Source organism: Manis javanica, chromosome 16, assembly GCF_040802235.1.
Source record: "Manis javanica isolate MJ-LG chromosome 16, MJ_LKY, whole genome shotgun sequence".
Lineage (NCBI taxonomy): Eukaryota > Metazoa > Chordata > Mammalia > Pholidota > Manidae > Manis > Manis javanica.
This window is the reverse complement of record NC_133171.1, coordinates 57,933,037-57,957,159: the sequence shown is the minus strand read 5'-3', so window position 1 is coordinate 57,957,159 and position 24,123 is coordinate 57,933,037. Positions and strand designations below refer to the sequence as shown.

General features: G+C 50.0%; 3 protein-coding genes across 7 annotated transcripts; 1 reads left to right on the top strand and 2 right to left on the bottom strand.

Annotated features, from left to right (window-relative positions):
* Window positions 1-48: 48 nt before the first annotated feature.
* On the bottom strand, window positions 49-7,964 carry WDR46 (WD repeat domain 46). Its single transcript, XM_017658941.3, has 15 exons — window positions 7,806-7,964; window positions 7,479-7,691; window positions 7,319-7,399; window positions 7,071-7,183; window positions 6,868-6,955; window positions 6,662-6,723; window positions 6,297-6,401; window positions 6,063-6,213; window positions 5,811-5,946; window positions 5,525-5,624; window positions 1,126-1,439; window positions 888-982; window positions 633-728; window positions 367-480; window positions 49-288 (listed from the first exon to the last, which is right to left on the bottom strand). The coding sequence occupies exons 1-15, from the start codon at window positions 7,893-7,895 to the stop codon at window positions 193-195; spliced, it is 1,854 nt and encodes a 617-aa protein (XP_017514430.3). The 5' UTR covers window positions 7,896-7,964; the 3' UTR covers window positions 49-192.
* A 324-nt stretch (window positions 7,965-8,288) lies between these two features.
* On the top strand, window positions 8,289-9,575 carry PFDN6 (prefoldin subunit 6). The gene is made up of 4 exons (XM_017658962.3): window positions 8,289-8,610; window positions 8,860-8,930; window positions 9,010-9,134; window positions 9,372-9,575. The coding sequence occupies exons 1-4, from the start codon at window positions 8,547-8,549 to the stop codon at window positions 9,499-9,501; spliced, it is 390 nt and encodes a 129-aa protein (XP_017514451.1). The 5' UTR covers window positions 8,289-8,546; the 3' UTR covers window positions 9,502-9,575.
* Window positions 9,576-16,358: 6,783 nt separating this feature from the next.
* RGL2 (ral guanine nucleotide dissociation stimulator like 2) lies at window positions 16,359-23,661 on the bottom strand. Of its 5 annotated transcripts, XM_073224763.1 has the most exons (19): window positions 23,335-23,661; window positions 22,929-23,125; window positions 21,760-21,890; window positions 21,576-21,659; window positions 21,135-21,313; window positions 20,959-21,009; window positions 20,573-20,870; window positions 20,050-20,301; window positions 19,866-19,969; window positions 19,689-19,773; window positions 19,540-19,608; window positions 19,284-19,358; window positions 18,704-18,736; window positions 18,475-18,596; window positions 18,285-18,380; window positions 18,092-18,203; window positions 17,700-17,990; window positions 17,162-17,276; window positions 16,359-17,036 (listed from the first exon to the last, which is right to left on the bottom strand). In XM_073224763.1, exons 5-19 carry the CDS (start codon window positions 21,212-21,214, stop codon window positions 16,825-16,827), a joined length of 1,995 nt encoding a protein of 664 aa, XP_073080864.1. In that variant the 5' UTR covers window positions 21,215-21,313; window positions 21,576-21,659; window positions 21,760-21,890; window positions 22,929-23,125; window positions 23,335-23,661; the 3' UTR covers window positions 16,359-16,824. The 5 variants fall into 5 exon arrangements, with proteins under 5 accessions (XP_073080864.1, XP_017514414.2, XP_017514422.2 ...); XM_017658925.3 differs by lacking the exon at window positions 21,760-21,890 and having other exon boundaries at window positions 23,335-23,473; XM_017658933.3 differs by lacking the exon at window positions 21,760-21,890 and having other exon boundaries at window positions 18,475-18,575; window positions 23,335-23,473.
* Between the last annotated feature and the right edge of the window lie 462 nt (window positions 23,662-24,123).

Here is a 24,123-nt window from a genome sequence, read left to right as displayed (position 1 = left end):
GGGCAAGGGGAGGAGAACACATCCCAAGGAAGACCCAGACAACACATCCCCCCAAAACACCTTGCTCTTTAATACCAACCCACCCCCAGCTGGGGAAGGGGCACAGTGCCCCTCATTCCAGGGAACAGGGTTATTTCCCCACAGGCAATCTTGGGGAGAGATTGTTGTCCACAGGCCACCCTGGAGCCTGGCTCAGTGCACAAATCTGTCCAGGGCAGACGGCCAGACCCCCACGGGCTTGGCCTTTTGCTTCAGTGGCTGCTGCTCCAGACTCTGCCGGACTTTGTTCTAGGTGGGGAGAAGGGGAGGTGAGAAGCAGGCGAAACCAGCTTGTGGGAGGCCCAGCCCACCCCCAGTGCTCATTACCCGGTGTTCCTCATCCATGACCTTCCTCTTCCTCTTCACTAGGCTTGCTGTTGAGCTGCGGCCCTTCTGCTTTGGCTTTGGTTGGAAGGGAGACTTGGCCTCGGGGTCATAGCCCTGAGGGAGGGGGGCAAGAGCGAAATCTTAAACAGTCTCAAGAGGCAGGGAACTGGCAGCAGCATCCATCTGCTGGACCACACTTTTGGGGACTTGGGTGGAAAGGATGAGGGGATGGGGAGAGCCTGGGCACTCAGGGGCCTGCTTCATACCAGCCTCTCTATCCGCTCCTTCTTTTCCTGCTCCAAAGAGATGACATCAACCTCTGCCAGGGCTCGGGGATCCAGACAAATGAGCTCCGCAGGCACCTGGAGGTGTCACATTACAGGAATGGGTAGGACCCACAGGAGGTGATCCAAAGAGGGACAGAGCCAAAGAGGGTGTTGAATTACACTCTTCCCAAGACCCCCCAGCACAGGGAGCTTTCCCCACTCCTAGGCACAAACTGTATGCAGACCAAACCTCACCTTCTCCAGCAGGGCCTTCACCTCCCACTCCTGACGCTGCTTCCGGCTCCTATATGGGTTGCTCTCCAGGCCATCAAAGTTGGGCTCAGCAGCCCCTGGAAGGAGCATGAACCCACAAATAAGAACCCAGTCTAGCAGCTCTAGCCCAAGCAAGCCCCTCTGTTTCTGGCTGTCTCAGGCCCACTCAATTTCCATCCAGAGCTCATGCACTTCGAGCCTAATCCCCTGGCCCACTCACCAGGGACCAGCATGCTGGTGATGCCCCCATTGTGTCCTATCCCCAACACATCTTCAAAAGGGCAGAACTGAAGGCCATGCAAATGGCCTGAGAGTCGGTGCGTGAGGTATGGTTGCTCCAGGGAGGGTGGGCTGGCTTTGCCCTGCCCTCCCCATATGTTGACCACGTCACCCACTCCCGCAGCCAGCAGTCCCCTCTGGGAGAAGGCCAGGTGCCCTGCTCCCTGGGGCAGGGTCCGAGCACTCAGAGGCTGGAACGTCCCTCGCAAGTCAAAAACCTTCAGCTGGTGATCCAGGCCAGAGGTGGCCATGTGCCTGGGGAAGAAGGGGGATCGATCAGTCTGTAGTGTGGGCTTACTTAGCAGGCCTATGGCCAAGTTCAGGCATCAAGTTGGGGAAAAAGAAACTAATAATGACACTAGCCACTACCATCACACCAAACCCTCTACAGGCAGCCTCTTGGGTAAGCACTACATGACTACAATTTCTATTTCCCTTTCATAGATGAGGATATGAAGATCAGAGAATGGAAATCAGGATGAGTGGTAGAGCTAGAACTCAAGTCAGGCCTGTTTCTCTAGTGTTTGTCCTCTTAGCTAGTCAAGACGCGCATCAAAGGGGGAGTGCACACAACCTGAAGCTAAATGTGACATTCAACTGCACAGACAGCACAGTGGCTCAGCAAAGAGGATCAATGGCAGTGGTCAGGGAGAACTTCATGGGAAAAGTCGGATTTGAGCCATTCTAGGTAATTCCCAGGAAAGCACAACAGAGATACAGCAGGTACAAATGAAGTAACATCACAGTGCAAAGACAGTGAGTCAGAGGCAGAGGTTTGCTTTCAGGACTGGTAGGAAATACAGTCTGGAGGACCAGGAGGGGACAAATCACAGGGGCTCTTTAAGGTCAGACAGAGGACGCACAGTCCCCAACATTGCTCCCCAACAATGACAAACCACAGCTGAAGACTGCATGGACCTGAGACCTTAGGAAGTAACAAAGTAATGCACTGGAGGGCCCTGCCCTTCCCCCTTTCCCTTGAAGAAGGAAGGGCAAGGTTAGTGACCAAATCCTCTCAAGGAATCATACATTGTGGACGTTGTTTATTTTCAGACGTTGAGGTTTCTATATTCAAGCTGTTCCTCAGAGATGGGGGCTGAAGGGGGACCAGCCAGGCCAGGGGTATATGTTTGCCAAGGGCTCAAGGACTCACTTTTTAGCCTTGGCTGTAAATAAACCCAGGAAAAGGAGAACTGAAGAGTTCCTATGAGCAGAGAACTGCTCTGTTATGGGACCAAAGAGATGCCCAGCTGGATCCTTCTCCTGACAGGACATCAGGGCCCCACCTCCACCAGGAGGAAAGGTGATGAGGGAAAACCAGGAATTACTGGGGGCTCCTTGGACACAGGGTCACCCCCTTCAGTGAACCAACAACTCAGGGGCACATGCTGGCTCCTCTCCCCACACCATCTGCCTTTGGGATCACCTGTACAAACACCAGCCCCTGGCCAGATGGGCATCCAGGCCACACTACCATGCTACTAAACTTGCAAGAACAGTTCAGCTTTGAGAATCCAATCCAATCCTAACGCAAGCTTCCAGAAAGCTTCCTGAGGAAGACAGCAACCCTCATCTCTGGAGCCCCTGTGGCTTGTCTGAGGCATTCCTGAGGAGACCAAATACAAGGCAAGGGTGGGCCTAAGGACCACAGCCATTCGGCACCAAGATGTGGACCTCAGGGAACTGTCTGACTTGAGCCCTTGGCACAGGAGCAGCTGGCCCAGGCAGCTTGGGGAAGGCAGAAATCCCTGGGTGACAGGCTTCCACACTCTCCTAGAGCCAGGCTGGCTCAGGTATGGAGTAAAGAGGGGAAGACCAAATCACTTGTCCACACAGATACGACTATGGGGGCCAATGAGGCCTGAGCATCAGGAAGCATTTCGTAAGTTGTGGCTACTTTTCCTTTTCCTGATTTTCTTTAAAATGATTTAAAAATAAAAGTTTGACCTAAATGTCCATCAGTAGATGAATCCATATACACAATGGAATATTACTCAGCCATAGAAAAAAACAGATCCTACCATTCGCAACAACATGGATGGAGCTAGAGGGTATTATGCTCAGTGAAATAAGCCAGGTGGAGAAAGACAAGTACCAAATGATTTCACTCATATGTGGAGTATAAGAAAAAAGGAAAACTGAAGGAACAAAACAGCAGCAGAATCACAGAACCCAAGAATGGACTAACAGTTACCAAAGGGAAAGGGACTGGGGATGATGGGTGGGAAGGGAGGGATAAGGGTGGAGAAAAAGAAAGAGGGCATTATGATTAGCATGTATATAGTGCATGGGGGTGCATGGGGAGGGCTGTGCAACACCGAGAAGACAAGTAGTGATTTTACAGCATCTTGCTACGCAGATGGACAGTGACTGTGAAGGGGTATGCTGGGGGGACTTGGGGAAGGGGGGTGCCTAGTAAACATATGTTCTTCATGTAATTGTAGATTAATGATACCAAAATTTTAAAAACAAATAAATAAATGAAAGTTTGTAGTTAATACTTAATGTTGAATATTCCTGAGCAGCAGTGTAAATGGAAGAACACAGCTTGTGGGAAAGACGATTCTGATAACAGCACCCAGGACATGCCAGGAGGAAGAACTGGAAGCTGGAAAGTGACTGCAAGCACATGTGCCCACAGGAGACAGCAAGGATGGAGACAGACCTGGGAGGGGAGAAGCAGTCGGCACTTCACAGGGCGTCACTGACACTAATGACATGCTCCACCAAACCAGCAGCAGAGGCTGGGTGCTCAGAAAGCACTCAACAAACAGTGCTTTGGGTTCCTGCTCCTCCCAAGGGCTGAAGAACATGGGGCTGCGTGGCAGCTAGAGGTGTCAAATTCTGGATGACAGGAAAATGGGGCAGAAAGGGAGCAGGCAAGGAGGAACTTCGAGAGTGGGGTGACCTATGAGTGAGACACACATTGAGTCTACGGTGACAGAAGACAACAGAGCAGAAACGAAATGCTGGACCACCTGGTCAGTCATTCCCATAAACCATGGCCACCTGCTCTATAATCAAAGTGTGGAATGGCTGCCAGGGCAGGCTCAGTGGCTGGTTTATCCTTCTACCCCCAGAACCTCAGTGCACGGCCCAACCTACAGCAGAGCCCAGTGACAGCTTGACAGATGAAAGGAATTAGAGGAAATGTGTGGGTCCAAACATACATATACATCAGACAACACAGCTGTGGAAACACAAACACTTTCCCAGGAAAAGCAGAAACTCAAAGAGACCCACCACCACCCCTACCTGTCACATCACCAGCCAGACCCGAGAAGAACCATTATCCTTCTGTAATGAAGCCAATGGTGAAACAGTGTTCTCTATTCACCAGGCACCCTGCAAAACTCCATATGCCTTAGCTTGCTTTAACGTCTACAACAGCTTCTGAGCTAAGCTCAGGGCTTGGCAAACTACAGCCCATGAGCCAAACAAATCCAGCTCACCACCTATACAGCTCACAAGTCAAAGATAGTTTTTAAAGTTTTAAGTGATTGGAAAAAAGTCAAAAGAATATTTTGAGAAAATATGTGAAAACTGTATGAAATTCAAATTTCAGTGTCCACAAATAAAGTTTAATTGGAATGCCACACTTGTTCACATACTTATTTTATGGCTGTTTCTGTGCTACATTAGCACAGTAAAGTGATCAAGACAGACACCACAGAGGGCGTCTTGTCTGTGCATTGCTGCCTGGCCCTGCTACAGATCGCAGTGACATAGTTATAACTCGATAGCTTTTCAAGCACCACCGATCTCATCATCTATCCCTGTGAAAAGATGTTTTCAAAGATAAAATGCAAGAAATCTCTCTACAGATCAGCATTAACAGATAAACACTTGCAGTTGAGTTTGGTGATTTAGAATACTGCCTTTGAACCTCAATTAAGCAAAATGTTATCCTCAAAAAGAATCCAAATCTTCCCATTAGACCGGTATTATAAAAATATTAACACTCAATTGTATTTTGTATTTCACTGCTTAAAATTTCATGATACTTTGTTTTCTCTCTTGTTATTTAAGTATCTACATAATACACTCAATTCTGCCTCTAGGCTAGCAACGTCTAAAATATTTATTACCCAACTCGTTACAGAAAAAGTTTTCTGACCCTTGAGCTACACACTCATATCTGCACTCTTAGGGTGAAGAAAGTGTGTGGCACACAGAGGTTATGCAATGTGCCCACTCTTACATAGCTGGTCAGTGGTAACACCAGGATTTAAACCCAGGCAGCCTGGTGCACAGTCTGTGCTTCTAAAGGCACACTGCCTTCTATACTGTTCTACCCAGCTGCGACCTCCCAGAACCTCATACCCAAATGAGTGACTTACATGCCTGTAGAATCCACTGCCACAGCCCGGACACCACCACGATGACAGAGAATCTTTGCCAGTGGCTCCTTCATGGCTGGACTCCATAAGGATACAGTACCTGGACGTAAGAGAAGAGCTGAAATTACTAAAAGGACACTGAGGTGATTAAACCTGGGAGAACAGGACTCAAGGCCAATAGGTAACAAGAGGGAGGTAAAAGGGGTAACTTTAAGCGACTCATGAAGTACAAATATAGAAGAAAAGCAGGTCAGGATGGTCAGAGTCAAAGCTCAGCCAGACTGACCATTGCTGTGTCCAAGATGGATGACAGCATTGTAAGGGTTCTGAGTCATGACATCCAGCCGTCCAGCCCGAGCATTCAGAGCTGCCACAATCTTTCCCACTGACACGTCCAGGTAGGTCAGGAACCCTGTCTCTGACTATGAGATAAAGAGATGAGCCCTGATTACCCCCGTCCTCCCTCTACTGGGGTCCCAAGGGAGGGGAGGTCTTCCCAAAGGCTGCTGTCTGGTCCCTGTGTTCCACACCCACTCACAGCTGTGGCCAGGAGGAAGTGGAAAGGTAGGAACTCAAGTCGCGTGATGCGATCACAGCGGCGAATGCAGTGGAGCTCAATGCCCTGGTTATCGTAGATGTGAAGCCAGCGGTTCTGAGCAACAGCAAGCAGTGCCTCCGAGTGCAGAAACCTGGGAGGAAAGAAGTGGTTCAATGGGAAAGGGGGTCACGGGCTGTCATTCAATCAGGGATGGGCTATCTTACCCCCACTGACCGGATGTCCCGCACTGCCTCCATGACATTGATCTCACACATGAGCTTCTTTGTCACCCAGTCAAGGGCAGCCACATGACCCCGGCGCCCTCCAAAAGCCAGGTGTCTGTTGAAGGCGTGGGAAGACAAGGTGCCAATCTCAGGGTCTGACTAAGACCATCTGAGGTCTGCCCCACACCAACCCCTCCTCTCCAGGTGGGAGGAGAGCTGTTGCTGTACGTGCTCAACCTCATATGCAAGCAGATCACAGGACCCTCTCCACATCAACAACCAAACACACACTGGCAGGGCTGAGATAGGCATAGCTGGAGTGGTTAAGGAGACCAACTACATCCTAGTTCAAGAGTCACTGGAATTCAACCTCACCTCCCAGTGCGAGAGTAATTCAGTCTGTAGGGTCCAAACTGCCTCAAGTTCAAGTCAAAGTACTGGGAAAGGGAAGAGTTTAAAAAAGAAAGAAAGAAAGAAAGAAAGAATTGGCTCCCTTCAGCAACTGCTTCTTCTAATCCTCATTTCCATCTTGTGCTGCACCACTAATCCACTACTGGCCCCTTTGCCAACCTCAGGCTCACCTTGGCTGCGCTTGCAATGTCCACAGCCTCCATGATGTCAGCCTGGAGTATTTTTGCCGTGTTTTCCCCATCCTCCCCTTCCAGAAACCTGCAAGTTTTGGTGTTGCAGTAAGGCTTCCTAATATGAAGTGGGTGTACTAACATAAAAATGAAAGAGTCCCAAAAAACAGGGACTACGGAGGCCCACGTTACAGCCCACTCACCCAGGTTCCTCAGCAAGCAGTAGCTCAGAACCAGCAGCTTTGACACTTACTACTTCTTCCTCAGCTTCAGCCACCTCAAGTCGTTTTTGGGTTTTGGACTTGGAATGCGGCAGCTGTAACGTGGTTGGTGAAGGAGCAGTGGGAGAAGAACCAGAGAATATATGGGATCACAGGAGAGCCACCTGGCCTCACCTCCAACCAACCCACCCAGACACCCCCTCCCAACCTACCCTGCGGATGGTCCTCACCTTTTTGGATCTGTCAATGCGACAAAACTTGTGAGCCACCTCCACACGGGCGGGGGCGGGGCCTGGAAATGGGTCTTGGGCCTGGGGGAAAGGACGAAGCAATTAGCATCCTCAAAGCACAAGGCGACCTGCCCGCCACCCTATCAGGTTCCAGGCTTACCCCGGACAAGCTCCGCTGAGGCTCTGGATTTCTCCGTTCTCGGGATTTCTTCGGGGCCTGGGGCTTCTTAGAGAGCCGAGACTTCTTTAGGTTATGAGTGTTCTTTGTCCTCTGGAGGCGGAGCTTCCTATTCCTCTTCTCGTTACGAGGGGGCCCAGGAGAGGCTCCGGCAGCGGTCGGAGTGGTCTCTTGCTCCCAGTATCGCCGTGGTTTCTACCGGCAAGAACCTTGATACTCCGATCAAGAACCCTGAAACTGCGCTGCCCGCGTCCCGCCCACCCGACCACGCAGCTAAAAATGTCCCTTCCATCCTGGGGAGGTCTCTACCTTCCTCTTAACCTGAAGTTTGTTCTTCTCGGGTGGGAGGTCCCTGCCCAGCTTGGGGGCTGTCTCCATCTCGCAGACGCCAGCGACCATCCACGTGCAGACTCTCCTCAGCAGTCCCACAGTCAGACGGCAAGCTACCGGAAGTCCTTCGGCCCTCACCCAATCAGCGCCGTACCAGGTCTGAAGCCCTCTACGCGCCATCTTGAATGAGGGCCCGCTCTCCAGTGAGAGGCGGGGCAGGCCTTAGCCTCGCCCTCCCGAAGGGCAGCTTTCGCCCCTGTAATTAAAGAAAGGCCGTCCGGGACCGGAACCCAAGTAACGGTGAAGGTTTTTTTTCCAGTTTCGTTTCTCCATCTTGCCAAAATCTTCCGAGTCCGGTCGTTTTAGCAAAACACCTTTCATTAAGCATTTCAGAATTACAGTTCCCGGAGCGTGTCAAAGACAGCTTCCGGCACCGTCTTTTCCCAGAATTCCTTGTTTACTTCCGGGTTTGTTAACACTGAAGAGAGAATGTGAATAGGGCAGTCTCATTGAGTTGAGTGGCTTCGGGTCGCGTTTTGCCACGCACCCCAGGGTCGGGGTAGAGCCGATATTCCTGACGGAGAGAGGCTGCGGTGCCCCGTGAAGCTGCTTCTCAAGAGTGCTGTCATTTCCGCAGGCCAGAAAAGGGAGCTCTGGTAACATCCAGAGTGTGAGACCCAGCGCCCCTCTCCTGCTCCCAAGCCTGCTTTCGTCCTCGCCATGGCTGAGCTGATCCAGAAGAAGCTACAGGGAGAGGTGGAGAAATATCAACAGCTACAGAAAGGTAAGAGACCAGGGTCTGTGTGGTCCCAGTCCTTTCAATAACTCAGAGCCCAAAACCATACCAAGGTAATGTTTTCTGCCCCATTCGGGGCCCCTGTGCAGTGCCTTCCCCACCTCAGTACTCTTGCCCTTCCATCGAGCGGCCCAGTCCTTTGTCTACTTCCTTCGCCCCATTTTTCTGACCAGGACTGTGGGGGTCCGGTGGCACATTTGATATCTCTAATCAAGTCTTTTCTCCCCCACCTACTAGATCTGAGTAAATCCATGTCAGGGCGGCAGAAGCTTGAAGCACAACTAACAGAAAATAATATCGTGAAGGAGGTGAGAGACGGATTTGTGGGGCGAGGAGGGACCTGTACTGGCAGTGATTCCGATCATCTATGTCTCACTGCTTCATTAGGAATTGGCCCTGCTGGATGGGTCCAACGTGGTGTTTAAACTCTTGGGTCCTGTGCTGGTCAAACAGGAGCTGGGAGAGGCTCGGGCCACAGTGGGGAAGAGGTTGGACTATATCACAGCTGAAATGTGAGTTTTTGTTCCACGACCCTGTGATGCTACTGACACCGCCAGAGTAGAGGTGTTAACCCTGGAGAGGAGTTCTCCAAAGGAACCCCTAGTTAATCAAGTTCCTCCAACCCCTTCCCTTTTACCCCATTCTCCTCCCTCCCCTAGACCTCATTTTCCATCAGTTTCTTTCAGCACCCATTTAATAGTAAGTCTCAGTAATTTCTCCTTGTCTGTCTGCCTCTTGACCCTCCTCAGTAAGCGGTATGAATCCCAGCTCCGGGACCTCGAGCGGCAGTCAGAGCAACAGAGGGAGACCCTTGCTCAGCTGCAGCAGGAGTTTCAGCGGGCCCAGGCGGCAAAGGCGGGGGCTCCTGGGAAGGCCTGACCCCGTGGTTGGGGGGAGGGGATTGAGGCAGTTCTAGGGTCTATACTGTAGCTAATAAAATATAAAAACACCTGGCTGTTTTCTGATTAGCCACTTCTGTCATAATTATGTCCATCCTTTCCCTTGATCCCTCCTACCTACATTACTCCCTTAGGTCCAGATTCTTGCAACTGGAATCTCTCTTTGGCAGAGTAATCCTTCCTACTTTCTTGAAACTAAAATCTGCAATGACTCAAACCTACTTCTTGCCTATATATACAGCCCTTAACTCTCCCCTATCATGGTCTGCACACCTATTTAGGAAACATAAAAAGGGCATTTACAAGGCAGTAATTGTTAGGTCACTTTAATTGAACTCACAATTCTCTAATCTGAGACTGCAGGAAACAGTGTGGGACTGTCCTTACTATGATTTCTTGTCACCTTCTTGGCATCTGAGTTTTTTTTTTTTGGTGATTTTTTTTTTACTGGCAAATAAAATATACATGTTTAATGTGTACAACTTATATAGAGATATACATATGAATTATATATATACTTACACAAAGATTGTGAAATAATGACCACAGATAAGATAATTAATACATCCTTTAGCACAGCTGGTACTATTTTCCTTTATCCCTATGATTTTTTTTTTCCCCCTTTTTTTCCCTGCCCTTGTTCCTCCCTTCCCACCCATCCTCCCCAGTCCCTTTCCCTTTGGTAACTATTTGTCCATTCTTGGGTTCTGTGATTCTACTGCTGTTTTCTCCCTTCAGTTTTCCTTTGTTCTTATACTCCACATATGAGTGAAATCATTTGGTACTTGTCTTTCTCCGCCTGGCTTATTTCACTGAGCATAATACCCTCTAGCTCCATCCATGTTGTTGCAAATGGTAGGATCTGTTTTTTTCTTATGGTTGAGTAATATTCCATTGTGTATATGTACCACATCTTCTTTATCCATTCATCTACTGATGGACATTTAGGTTGCTTCCATATCTTGGCTATTGTAAATAGTGCAGCGATACACATAGGGGTGCATCTGCCTTTTTCAACCTGGAGTGCTGCACTCTTAGGGTAAATTCCTACAAGTGGAATTCCTGGGTCAAATGGTAAGTCTATTTGGAGTATTCTGAGGAACCTCCATACTGCTTTCCACAATGGTTGAACTAATTTACATTCCCACCAGCAGTGTAGGAGGGTTCCCCTTTCTCCACAACCTCGCCAACATTTGTTGTTGATTATCTTTTCGATGATGGCCATCCTTACTGGTGTGAGGTGATATCTCATTGTGGTTTTCATTTGCTTTCTCTGATGACAAGCGATGTGAAGCATCTTTTCATGTGTCTGTTGGCCATCTGAATTTCTTCTTTGGAGAACTGTCTATTCAGCTCCTCTGCCCATTTTTTAACTGGATCATTTGCTTTTTGTTTGTTGAGGTGTGTGAGCTCTTTATATATTTTGGATGTCAGCCCTTTATCGAATCTGTCATTTATGAATATATTCTCCCATACTGTAGGATACCTTTTTGTTCTATTGATGGTGTCCTTTGCTGTATAGAAGCTTTGTAGCTTGATATAGCCCCACTTGTTCATTTTTGGTTTTGTTTCCCTTGCCCAGGGAGATATGTTCATGAAAAAGTCACTCATGTTTATGTCCATGAGATTTATGCCTATGCTTTTTTCTAAGAGTTTTATGGTTTCATGACTTACATTCAGGTCTTTGATCCATTTCAAATTTACTTTTGTGTATGGGGTTAGACAGTGATCCAGTTTCATTCTCTTACATGTAGCTGTCGAGTTTTGCCAGCACCATCTATTGAAGAGACTGTCATTTCCCCATTGTATGTCCATGGCTCCTTTATCATATGTTAATTGGCCATATATGTTTGGGTTAATGTTTGGAGTCTCTATTCTGTTCCACTGGTCTGTGGCTCTGTTCTTGTGCCAATACCAAATTGTCTTGATTACTGTGGCTTTGTAGTAGAGCTTGAAATTGGGGAGCGAGATCCCCCCAACTTTATTCTTCCTTCTCAGGATTGCTTTGGCTATTTGGGGTCTTTGGTGTTTCCATATGAATTTTTTAACTATTTGTTCTAGTTCATTGAAGAATGTTGTTGGTAATTTGATAGGGATTGCATCGAATCTGTATATTGCTTTGGGCAGGATGGCCATTTTGACGATATTAATTCTTCCTAGCCAGGAGCATGGGATGAGTTTCCATTTGTTAGTGTCCTCTTTAATTTCTCATAAGAGTATCTTACAGTTTTCAGGGTATAGGTCTTTCTCTTCCTTGGTTAAGTTTTTTCCTAGTTATTTTATTCTTTTTGATGCTATTGTGAATGGAATTACTGTCTTCCTGATTTCTCTATTAGTTCATTGTTGGTGTATAGGAAAGCCACAGATTTCTGTGTGTTAATTTTGTATCCTGCAACTTTGCTGAATTCCGATATTAGTTCTAGTAGTTTTGCAGCAGAGTCTTTAGGGTTTTTTATGTACAGTATCATGTCATCTGTAAATAGTGATGGTTTGACTTCTTCTTTACCAATCTGGATTCCTTGTATTTCTTTGTTTTGTCTAATTGGCATGGCTAGGACCTCCAGTACTATGTTGAATAACAGTGGAGAGAGTGGGCATCCTTGTCTTGTTCCCGATCTTAGAGGAAAAGCTTTCACTCTCTCGCTGTTCAGTATGATGTTGGCTGTGGGTTTGTCATATATGGCCTTTATTATGTTGAGGTACTTGCCCTCTATGCCCATTTTGTTGAGAGTTTTTATCATGAATGGATGTTGAATTTTGTTGAATGCTTTTACAGCATCTATGGAGATGATCATTTGTTTTTTGTCCTTCTTTTTGTTGATATTGTGGATGATGTTGATGGTTTTTTGAATGTTGTACCATCCTTGCATCCCTGGGATGAATCCCTCTTGGTCATGGTGTATGATCCTTTTGATGTATTTTTGAATTCGGTTTGCTAATATTTTGTTGAGTATTTTTGCATCTACATTCATCAGGGATATTGGTCTGTAGTTTTCTTTTTTGGTGGGGTCTTTGCCTGGTTTTGGTATTAGGGTGATGTTGACTTCATAGAAAGAGTTGGGGAGTATTCCCTCCTATTTTTTGGAAAACTTTAAGGAGAATGGGTATTATGTCTTCTCTGTATGTCTGATAAAATTCTGAAGTAAATCCATCTGGCCTGGGGGTTTTGTTCTAGGGTAGTTTTTTGATTACTGCTTCAATTTCATTGCTGGTAATTGGTCTGTTTAGATTTTCTGTTTCTTTCTGGGTCAGTCTTGGAACGTTGTATTTTTCTAGGAAGTTGTCCATTTCTCCTAGGTTTTCCAGCTTGTTAGCATATAGGTTTTCATAGTAGTCTCTAATAATTCTTTGTATTTCTATGGTGTCCATCGTGATTTTTCCTTTCTCATTTCTGATTCTGTTTATGTGTGTTGACTCTCTTTTACCCTTGGTAAGTCTGGCTAGAGGCTTATCTATTTTGTTTATTTTCTTGAAGAACCAGCTCTTGGTTTCATTGATTTTTTCTATTGTTTTATTCTCATTTTTATTTATTTCTTCTCTGATCTTTATTATGTCCCTCCTTCTGCTGACCTTAGGCCTCATTTGTTCTTCTTTTTTCCAATTTCGATAATGGTGACATTAGACTATTCATTTGGGATTGTTCTTCCTTCTTTAAATATGCCTGGATTGCTATATACTTTCCTCTTAAGACTGCTTTTGCTGCGTCCCACAGAAGTTGGGGCTTTGTGTTGTTGTCGTCATTTGTTTCCATATATTGCTGGATCTCCATTTTAATTTGGTCATTGATCCATTGATTATTTAGGAGCATGTCATTAAGCCTCCATGTGTTTGTGAGCCTTTTTGCTTTCTTTGTACAATTTATTTCTAGTTTTATACCTTTGTGGTCTGAAAAGTTGGTTGGTAGGATTTCAATCTTTTGGAATTTACTGAGGCTCTTTTTGTGGCCTAGTATGTGGTCTATTCTGGAGAATGTTCCATGTGCACTTGAGAAGAATGTGTATCCTGTTGCTTTTGGATGTAGAGTTCTATAGATGTCTATTAGGTCCATCTGTTCTAGTGTGTTGTTCAGTACCTCCGGGTCCTTACTTATTTTCTGTCTGGTGGATCTGTCCTTTGGAGTGAATGGTTTGTTAAAGTCTCCCAAAATGAATGCATTGCATTCTATTTCCTCCTTTAATTCTGTTAGTATTTGTTTCACATATATTGGTGCTCCTGTAATTGGGTACATATATGTTTATAATGGTTATATCCTCTTGTTGGACTGAGCGCTTTATCATTATGTAGCGTCCTTCTTTATGTTGTTACTTTCTTTGTTTTGAAGTCTATTTTGTCTGATACTAGTATTCCAACACCTGCTTTTTTCTCCCTATTTTTTGCATGGAATATCTTTTTCCATCCCTTGATTTTTAATCTGTGCATGTCTTTGGGTTTGACATGAGTCTCTTGTAAGCAGCATATAGATGGGTCTTGCTTTTTTATCCATTCTATTACTCTGTGTCTTTTGATTGGTGCCTTCAGTCCATTTACATTTAGGGTGATTATTGAAAGATATGTACTTATTGCCATTGCAGGCTTAGATTTGTGGTTACCAAAGGTTCAAGGTTAACTTCTTTACTACCTTACTGTCTAACTTAACTCACTTGTTGAGCTATTATAAATGCAGCCTGATGATTATTTCTCTTTTTATTCCTCCTCCTCCATTCTTCATATGTTGGGTGTTTTGTTCTGTGCTCTTTTTAGGGGTGCTCCCATCTAGAGCAGTCCCTCTAAAATACCCTGTAGAGGTGGTTTGTGGGAGGCAAATTCCCTCAATTTTTGCTTGTCTGGGAATTGTTTAATTCCTCCTTCATATTTAAATGATAATCATGCTGGATACAATATCCTTGGTTCAAGGCCCTTCTGTTTCATTGCATTAAATATATGATGCCATTCTCTTCTAGCCTGTAAGGTTTCTGTTGAGAAGTCTGATGATACCCTGACGGGTTTTCCTTTGTAGGTGACCTTTATTTCTCTCTGGCTGCCTTTAATACTCTGTCTTTGTCCTTAATCTTTGTCATTTTAATTATTATGTGTCTTGGTGTTGTCCTCTTTGGGTCCTTTCTGTTGGAAGTTCTGTGTACTTCCATAGTCTGAGCAACTATTTCCTCTCCCAGTTTAGGGAAGTTCTCAGCAATTATTTCTTCAAAGACACTTTCTATCCCTTTTTCTCTTCTTCTTCTGGTACCCCTATAATGCAGATATTGTTCCTTTTGGATTGGTCACACAGTTCTCTTAATATTGTTTCATTCCTGGAGATCCTTTTATCTCTCTCTGCGTCAGCTTCTATGCGTTCCTGTTCTCTGGTTTCTGTTCCATCAATGGCGTCTTGCATCTTATCCATTCTGCTTATAAATCCTTCCAGAGTTTGTTTCACTTCTGTAATCTCCCTCCGGACTTCATCCCTTAGCTCTCGTATATTTCTCTGCAGCTCTGTCAGCATGATTATGATTTTTATTTTGAATTCTTTTTCAGGGAGACTGGTTAGGTGTTTCTCCTTCTCAGGTGTTGTCTCTGTGATCTTTGCCTCAAATTCTGCCTTTTCATGGCGATTGGGATAGTTTGCAGAGCTGTCACGAGTGACGGCTGGGAGAACGTCCCTTCTTGTTGGTTTGTGGCCTTCCTCTCCTGGGAGAACAGCGACCTCTAGCGGCTTGTGCTGGGAAGCTGCGCGCAGACTGGGCCTCTGATTCTTGCCCGGCTGCTATGTAGTTTAGCTCTGCAGTTGCTGTGGGTGTGGCCTGCCTCGGGCTGCTACTCTGATATGGTGGAGCCGTGTTGTAGGGGAAACGACCGGGAGGCTGTTTATCTCTGTGAGGGGCCTCCAAGCTGCCCTGCTGCGCAGGGGGTTAGGGTGCCCAGATTCCCAGCTGCTGGGCTAAGTGTCCCAGGACGCTCCCATCCAGCTGTGGTGTCCCTGTCCCTTTAAGACTTTCAAAAAGCACTCGCTTTTCTTTATTCCCGGGGCTCCAGCCACAGGGACCCGCTCACAGGTCTTACTGTCCTGTTTCCCTAGTTTCCAGCACCCCATGCACGCACTGTGTCTGCGCTCTGGTGCAGATGGCTAGGGCTGGGTGTTCAGCAGTCCTGGGCTCCTCTCCCTCCTGCTCTGACTCCTCTCTTCCCCCCGGGAGCTGGAGTGAGGGGTGCTCGGGTCCCGCCGGGCTGGGGCTTGTATCTTACCGCCTTCGTGAGGCGCTGGGTTCTCACAGGTGTGGATGTAGCCTGGCTGTTGCCCTTTGTCTTCTGATCTTTCTTTTAGGGAGAGTTGTATTTGTTGTATTTTCAAAAATATATGTGCTTTTGGGAGGAGATTTCCGCTGCTCTACTTACACCGCCATCTTGGCTCTGCCTCGCATCTGAGTTCATTTTAGTCTTTCTTGTCCTAGTATTTGAATGTACCTTAGACTGACTGATACAAAATTCCAACACAGTGCTTTGTGATGTTCAGTCCTCCCAAGTTTCTACATTGTCCACAAAGTCGTTCTTCCGTTTCTTTACTCTAAAACTGTTTCTTACAAATTTGTAGCCAGGGAGGTTCTTCATAGTGATCACTTTAATTAGGTGACTAGTATTTGAGATCAGTGTGACAAGTGAGGAGAAAATTTTAAGAACAAATAAAGGGACCAGGGATAGGTTGCTGGAGAGGAATGAACCATGCTGAGGAAACCATCTTCACCAGCACTTTCAGCCCTTTATGGGGATAGAACATTTTGGGCCCCTTCTTGTTCCATGAAATCTCTCCAGCCAACTCTCTGCCCCACTCCCAGCAGCCAATTTATATGCACTGCAAAGACAGGATTAGAATTCAGGTAGTGTTTTGGTTTATTATCTTAGTGTTGTCACAGTGACAGAAACCCCCAAAGTAGGAAGATGTACTACCAGTAGAACCTACTTGCCATCCCCTCCCCCTGGGGCTCAGAGCCTCTAGGCTTTTCCTCTCCCTCTACTAGTAGGCCTTTCCATGACTGTTGGCATGCTAGGATACAGCCAGGAATCAGAAACATCCCTTTTTCCAGCACTAGCCATGGTTGCATTCATGGAAAATGGGAGATCTATACACAGGTAATGCAACTTGGTTACCAAGATTACCAGTTCCAATAGGGCTGGATCTCTCAGATGTCTGGTAAACCAGTGGCACTTCACTGCCCCAGGGTAGTTGACCACCTTCTGGATTTCTTCCCATTGTGACATAACTGCCACCATTCAGGATGGCAACCCACATCTGGTATGGACACCATGAGTTGTGAGCCATTAGACCTCCTCCTCAGAACAGTGCCCGGGCAATCTTCCTCCCTGTAGCCTTGATCCTGGGGAAGGAACCCCCTCCTCCCTCGCTCGGGGGAGTTCCTGAGGCAGGGAGGCCACTGGCGAGGCCTGGTGTAGCAGTAGAGGCCCTCCGCCGCTGCCGCAGCAGGAAATCATGTGATGCTCCATCCATAGCATAGAAGACATTAGCTGAAGGTGGGATGGTCAGCTCTGCAGGTTGAGAGTGGGGGTGTCAAAAACAGTCATCCCCCCCCCATAACCACTTGGATGTGGCAACATTCCCACTGGTGGTCACCACTTTCCTTCCGAGTCTGCCTTCCCTTGTGGCTTCTGACCTCGCTCCCCTGGTAGCAGCTGCACAAGCTCATACTCTGAAGCCACTGCGGAATCACGATTGTTTTTCTTAAGGACACGACTGATGACACTTGGAGCCTTGTCCTGGCTTGTCACCTGGCAGGACGGGGCCAAAGAGAAATAAATTGGCTGTGATGACCTCTCTTCCCATCCTTTCAACCCTAGCCACTGATGCCAACCAAAAAAGGTTACCCATGTCCAGTACTTTAGAGTGAACAAGGAAACCCAACACAATGGCCCCCTGTACTCCACAGGCCAGCCCACATGGTGCCCAGTGAAATAGGGCTGCTTCCCTGTGGGGGAAACTGCTACTGGTTCTGAAAATCTAATATGGCCATCACAAATTCAAGGTGCTGCAGATAATGAAAGTAGCCTTCAAAATAAAACATGGCTGCTAAAACCAAAGGTCAAAATTAAAACTAGAATCATCCTCCCATCTGACTATTCAAACCTAAGATTATCTATAGTCCCATGAGGCACCATCTTTCACCCCTAACTCCCAGCCCACAGCTTCCTCACCAAGATGCTCTTGTAGATGCTGCCATCTTCCCCCAGCTCCATCTGGACTCGGATGATTCGGCAATCAGAAGTCCCTGGTCCAGACCCCCCACCCCCGTATCCAGTCCCCTTAGAGGCCCCTTCTACACCCCCACTGAGTGGGGAGCCACAGGAGGCTGAGCGGCGGTGACCTCGAGAAGGTCTAGGGGAGGAGGCTGGGGGAGAGAGGTGACTGGGGTCAGCCGGACTGTGCAGGGATGGAGTACTCTCCAGGGCGGAGTCCAGAGATGAGACAGATGGCCACTTCATGTGCTGGGGACACAAAGCATGGGGGACTGGCATGAAGGGAAGGAGGGCAAGGAAGAAACATTCACAAAGTCAGGATGAGATTGGAGGTCAGGAGCAGAGCTCACCTGGGCCAGCCGGGTCAGCAGAGGAACAGGGGTTCCAGGCACCTCCTCTCCCCCAACACTGGGCTGGTCCCAGGAGATAAGGGGAGTGGGACCCCCAACAGAGCTCAGAACCCTGGAGTGGCAGGAGATTGGGAAGATCAGAGGAAGAAGAGCAATTCCCCAGGAGACTAACCCCAACCACTGACTCCCTCACTCTGTCCACTGTGAGATGACCAGTGTTGGCCGAAGCACCCGTGGAGCAGGAGGGTCACTGGCACCAGGTGGCTCCACCTCACAGGATACACGATGGCTAGAGAGGGGGGAAATGGGGAGAAGCCAGGATATGACACCCAACCCCCACACCCAGACAAAGCCCTGGAGTCCCACCTCACCCAGCCAATCACCTCTGGACCTCTGTCAGTGGCTGGAGCCCCTGCAGCCACCGCTGGATATCAGAGTTAGGTTGGAGGACATAGCCACGACATTTGTTCTGGAGCCGCCGTAGCTTGGAAAGGACAGCAAACTCCTAGGAAGGAGCCCACAGACTGCAGGAGCCAAAACACAGACCCCAGGCTTTGCCCTCCTGCTCCCCTTTCTGGGATATCTAGCATCTGGCCAGTGCACTCCCCTCACCTTCCTCCGCTTGTCAAAGTTGATGTATCCATTCTGCAAGGATAAGGTGATGGGGTGAAGTTCCAAGCCTGTCACGGAGAGCATTCCTTCTCCCAAACACACGCACACCCACATCTGACTCCCACACACTGCACTTGGTCTGTGACCCCGCCCCCACCGCCCCCTCACGCCCGTCTACCCTAAGCGCTGTACCTTACCCTTCCAGTTGAGTATCATAAGTAGAAAAGGTATCCCCTTTACACATTTGGAAATAAGGCTCACAGCAGACAAGGAACTGGCCCACCATCCCAGTACTCTTAAGTAACAAACTCTACATATGCCTGAATTTCAGGCCTGTTCTAAGCACTGACTCAATACGAATCCATTTAGCCCTCATCATTAACGGACTGATATACATACCATTGGCAGTCTCCCACTTACAGATCGCTAAGGCACAAAGAAATTAACCAACTTGCCAAAGTAACAGATCCAGAACCCCAGCACTCCAAGTCCTGGTGCCCTCTCTGGGAGAGAGATCTATCTGACCCTGAGGCTTGTGTTCCATCATCACAATGCACACACTGACACATGCACCACTGACCTCCAGCTCATCCTTGGAGGCTGCATCCAGCATCACAAGGTCTTTCAAGAAGGTGCCAAGGTAGGGGACCACACCCTGAGGTCAGAGGTCAGAGTCAGACACCCCTGCCACTGATCTGAGGGCTCTCCATCCCTCACACTTTCCTATTCCACTGCTTCAGAGGACAAATTGAATTCTCCACTGTGCCTCCCCTTGCCATCCCTCAGACTGCTCTCCACACACTCCTTATTACACAACCACACCACCAATCACTCACCCCACCCCGGGAGCCAGACCTCAGGGCCTTCTTAGAATTTGGTTCCAGAGACGGCTGTAGCTTCACCTCCTGGTGGTGACAGAACATGGAGCTATGGGGTGGGCAGGGGAAGCAGGGATGGCTGGGAACACCAGGGAACAAGGCCTCACCTGCAGGAGTAGCTCCCGGCTCTGAGAATAATTATCCTCCTCAGAGAAAATCTGACAGAGGCTGGAGAAGACTTTGAGGCTGTCCCTGGGGGCAGAGGGCAGCAGTCTTGAGGATAGGCCTGGCTTGTGCCCTGCTTCCCAGCCCTCACCCCCAGTTTAGTGCCCCAACCTCCCCACCTGGCTGCTTCTCCCCAGGCTGCCCGAAGCCTGTGGATAGGGCTGGACTGCAGGGCTGACACAACAGCATAAACTGAAGAGAAGTTTCTGAGCAGACGGCACTCCTGTGGGGTTGAGAGAGAGGCCAAGCTGCAGGACCTCTCTTCACACCACAGTACCCAACAGGGCCTATCTTCTCTCTTACCTCTGCCACACGGATCCATTTCTCCAGGAGCCGGGCCCTCTGAGGGGGACGGAGTGGCCGTATAGCCACCTCTCCAGGCCCCTCTCCACTTGAGGTGGCCCCCAGGACAGAGCTGACCACTGCCCCGGCCACTTTGTTGAACTGTGTGACAGTAGCTCGGACAGATGGGCAGAGGTGGGAATGTCCTGGCCGGTCTCTGTGACCCCATAGGCCCCCCAGACACTGAGAGGGGACCAGATTGAGAAACAGCTCCTGTGGGGCAGAGGTCAGAGGTTAAAGTTCATAGTCAAACAAGGTCAGCCTTCCAATATGTGGGGTGTGAGGATCTCAGGTGGCCAAGGAGCCAGAGGGGCACAGGGTTTGAAGGGTAACAACTGAGGGAAAGTGGGGCAAGGTCAAAACTGTGTGGACAGAGGAGGCTAGGAGCTGGATCTGGAAGGGTTGGAAACAAGGAAAGGATATGGAGTCAGGGAGAGGTTAGTAAGGGGGAAAGAGACAAAGGGGTCAGAGGTCAGGGTCTCACCGCATCTAGCAGGGTCAGCTGTTCGGCCAAGTGGTCAGCGAGGAACACCAGGACATCCGTGGGGTCAGCAGGGGGATCGCCGGGGAGGGCCAGGGGCTTAGGAAGGTCGGGGGCCTGGGGGTCCACCCGGGACCGGAGGTTGCGGATGAGGTCAGCGCTGCCCCCCCCAACACCCTCCCCTGCTGCATACCCTGTCCGAAGCAAGAAGCTCTCAAGCCGGTCAAGCTGACCCTTAACCTCAGAGCCAAAATCCTCAGGGTGAGAGGCCAGCCAGGTTGACAGTACAGAGATGGCAACCCTGGGAGAAGGGGAATCACCCAGGAGTCAGAGGTCAAGCTGCAGCTCAGTCAGAGGGGACTATGAGGTTAAGAATCAAGGTCACCTACCCTTTAGTCCTCTCTAGTTCATCAGTAGGATGAGACTCTAGGGCTTCCAGCCTGGGGAGAGAAAGAGATTCTATCCATCCATTTTTACCAGGCCTCCAATTTCACTATTTTGGTGGATATTTTGACTTCAGAAAATCCTGACACCTCCATGACCCTTGGTCTGTTACGACCCTGACCTGTCAGTCACAAGCCCTAGCAGAGCAGGTGTGGAGGTGAAAGCCCGGTGGGTGGCCAAAAAGGCTGATGTGAAGGTCATGTCAGCCCCTGATGTCCGGGAATCCAGAAGGTGTCTGACCAGGGCCTCCAGAGTGCCAGCTCGGAGCCTTCGGGAGGAACGTGGGGGGGGTGTTGGAGCCTAGGGAGACAGAGGGCCAGTCACCAACCCCTTCTTCAGTTCTGGCCCTAGATCTCTGGGGAAAATCCCAGAACTAGGAGATTATCCGGGCTCACTGTATTAAGATGGAGAAAGGATAAAAGATTTAGTCTAAGTCATACAGTGGAGCCTAGATCTCTACTCTTCAGATCTCCAACCCAGCACTCTGGCCAGAAAGTTAGCCAGAGGAAGGGGAACTGGAAGGTGATGGGTCAGAGATGAGAAGTCAAAGTTTTAATCTCACCAAGGGATCAAGAGGCCGATACTGACGGCTTGTGACAGTAAAGGTGGCACCATCCTCCTCCTCATCCCAGACAGACACAGGGGCCTGGAGGAGCAAGGAAGAGGTGATCAAACAGTCCCCACACCACTGCCCACTGCCCCCAGCCCTCACTCCCAGGCCCTACTCCTCCCTCTATACCCCTCACCTGTGGTGGCAGGGGACAGTACCAGCGAGTGCGAGGGGTGGGGGGGGCTGGTGACCCCAGGTCTCCCCCACTGGGGCCCAGACAGCCCCCCACAAGCCGCCTCAGGGTCCGGTGGAGCCGAGGGGGTGGCACTGGGGGTATAGGTGGTATGCAGGAACCCTGATCCTGGAGACCTCCGTTGCCCTTTCCCCCCAGAGCTGAACCCCCAGCACAGCAGAGAGGCAAGGTGCAAAGGGTAAAGGGAAAGCCAGAGAGGCAGAAAGCCAGAGCAGAGACCTTGAGAAGCTGAAACCTCAGTCACAGGCCCAGCCGCATGCTCCGCCTTCCCCCGCAGGAACTGGCAAAACCCAGTTAGTCCTTCCCCTTAGCCCCCTTTCCCCTAGTGCTTCAATCCTGAAGACCCCCGTCAAGGTGGTGGCTCAGATCCCAGAACAAGGAAGGAGAAGGGAAAGTGGGGATGGTAGGAGGTGGGGGGATTAGACTCTAGGAGTCACGTGGTCCCAGCCCCTCCCCCGACCGATCTCGAAAAACCAGCCCTGCCAGTCACCCTGCACTCACCCAGCCTCTGGACCCAGAAGTACAGGACCTCGGGCTCCCAAATTCAACTTCTCGCCCCTCCTGAGGCCTCAAATCCTACTCCTGGCCACCACTATTAGTCCCAGAGGAAAGCAGGTGACCACCCTCCAGTTCCCCCAGGACTGTCCCTTGGAGGTCCAAGAACCTTGGTTTCTCGCCCCTACCCATTGCCAGGAGGGCTGGGGGGAGGGGTCACGAAAACGCAGGGTTCCCTCCCCAATCCCAGAGTCAGAGGAGCCAGTTACTGTGGAAACAAACCCCTCCCCGCCAAACAAAAACAAGGAGGGAGACAGGGACCTAGACTTTGCCCAGAGAGGCAGGCACATTCAGGCATAAGCGAGGATGGCCAGGGACCCGCAAGGCAGATAGCCAGACGCTCCTGGCAGTAACGGGGCAGGCTCCTGAGGGCCGGTCCTGAGTCACACTGCCACAGAGGACCACAGAAACGCCGGGACTCCCCACAGCGGGGAGCCAGGGAGATACCCAGCAAGAGGCGCGGAAATAACGAGGCAGAAGAGAAGGGACAAGACACGGAAAGACAAATGGAGTCTCCTAAGCATATACCCCCCTACTTCCCACCACCCGCATCTCACCTCTTCTTCCTCCTCCTCCTCTTCCTCTTGCCCCCCGCCCACGCCCTGGCCACCTGGACCCCCACCCTCTTCGGGGTCTCGGCTCCGGAAGCTGCTCAGCACGACTCCCCCGGGGAGGCTCGTGTCCCAAAGCAGCCGCAGGGGCCGCGGGAGCATGGCCGAGTGAAGTAATCAGCGGGGTCGGGCCATGGGGGCGCCTGGGGAGAGACAGGAAGGGGCGCGGGGGGAGAGTCAGGTGGGCGCTGGGAGGCGAGGGACGCGGTGGGTGTCTGGGTAACCCGATGGGAGTCCTGCAGGGAGGCAGAGGAAGCAACACAGGGGTGGAATACTGGGGGCCCTGGTGCATTTAGATGAGGGGGTCAAGAGTACGGGAATGGGCAGGGTCATAGGGTGCTCTGGCTCTGACCTGCTCGGGAGGGGTGGGGGCCAGCGCGGGTCCCGGGCCGCTGTTCCCGTCGTCCTCCGGCCCCCGACCGAGTTCCCGGACTGAGTCCCCTCCCCGGCTTTTCCGCACCCCCCGTACCCCCCCGCAAGTCTCCCGGGCCCTTCCGCCCTTTCCGCTCTCCCCCACGTCCTCGCTCTCCGAGAGCTGGAGCCAAAAAGGGAAGGAAGTGAGGACAGGAGCCAGGGCCGCGGACTCGGGGAGCGCTGGACGCCCAGGGGCCGGAACCCAGGAACCCGGGTCCCCAGCTCCGTTGTTCCTCGCAACGCCCCCCTACTTGGGGATCTCGGATCCTATGTCGCCCTGTCCTGAGCTGGGATAAAATTACAGTTTCCTGCTACCGGGGGAGGACAGGAGCAGAACTGGCCATTCCCCATACCACAAGGCTAAAACTCCCGCGGGAAGCGTTTTAGGCTGGGAGGAACCCAGTCACTCCACCCCGCGGAGTTACGCTCCCCACCCCCACCCCCAAGTGTGGACCCCTGAAACCCGCTCCAGGTTTTCGGAGGCGCCCTCTGCTCCCGCCTTGTCGGAGCAGGGGGGCGGAGCAGGAAGCCGCCACATCCGGTTCCCGATTCGGCTCTCCCGGGTTTCCGGCGCTCGAATCCTGGATCCCCGCTCTCTCCTGTTGTCCCTGGGGAACCCGCTGCTTGAGGGTATCCTGCCCGCCATTAGTGGCACCGGGTCCCAAACTGTTTCGAAGGTGTATCGGCTGCCGCCATGGCGTTTGAGAGGTCGTAGTAATTGGAAGGC

Excerpts from the sequence above, each read along its gene's own strand:
- RGL2 (XM_017658925.3), bottom strand. The coding sequence starts at position 23,084 with ATGCTCCCGCGGCCCCTGCGGCTGCTTTGGGACACGAGCCTCCCCGGG. Across the intron at positions 18,737-19,283 it reads CCTCCAAGGATGAGCTGGAG|AATGGATACATCAACTTTGA; the intron begins GTCAGTGGTGCA and ends TTATCCTTGCAG. Across the intron at positions 17,991-18,091 it reads TGCTGACCCGGCTGGCCCAG|CACATGAAGTGGCCATCTGT; the intron begins GTGAGCTCTGCT and ends TTGTGTCCCCAG.
- WDR46 (XM_017658941.3), bottom strand. The coding sequence starts at position 7,895 with ATGGTCGCTGGCGTCTGCGAGATGGAGACAGCCCCCAAGCTGGGCAGG. Across the intron at positions 6,956-7,070 it reads CTGCTTGCTGAGGAACCTGG|GTTTCTGGAAGGGGAGGATG; the intron begins GTGAGTGGGCTG and ends CAAAACTTGCAG. Across the intron at positions 983-1,125 it reads CACCAGCATGCTGGTCCCTG|GGGCTGCTGAGCCCAACTTT; the intron begins GTGAGTGGGCCA and ends TGCTCCTTCCAG.
- PFDN6 (XM_017658962.3), top strand. The coding sequence starts at position 8,547 with ATGGCTGAGCTGATCCAGAAGAAGCTACAGGGAGAGGTGGAGAAATAT. Across the intron at positions 8,611-8,859 it reads ATATCAACAGCTACAGAAAG|ATCTGAGTAAATCCATGTCA; the intron begins GTAAGAGACCAG and ends CCCACCTACTAG. Across the intron at positions 8,931-9,009 it reads AAAATAATATCGTGAAGGAG|GAATTGGCCCTGCTGGATGG; the intron begins GTGAGAGACGGA and ends CTGCTTCATTAG.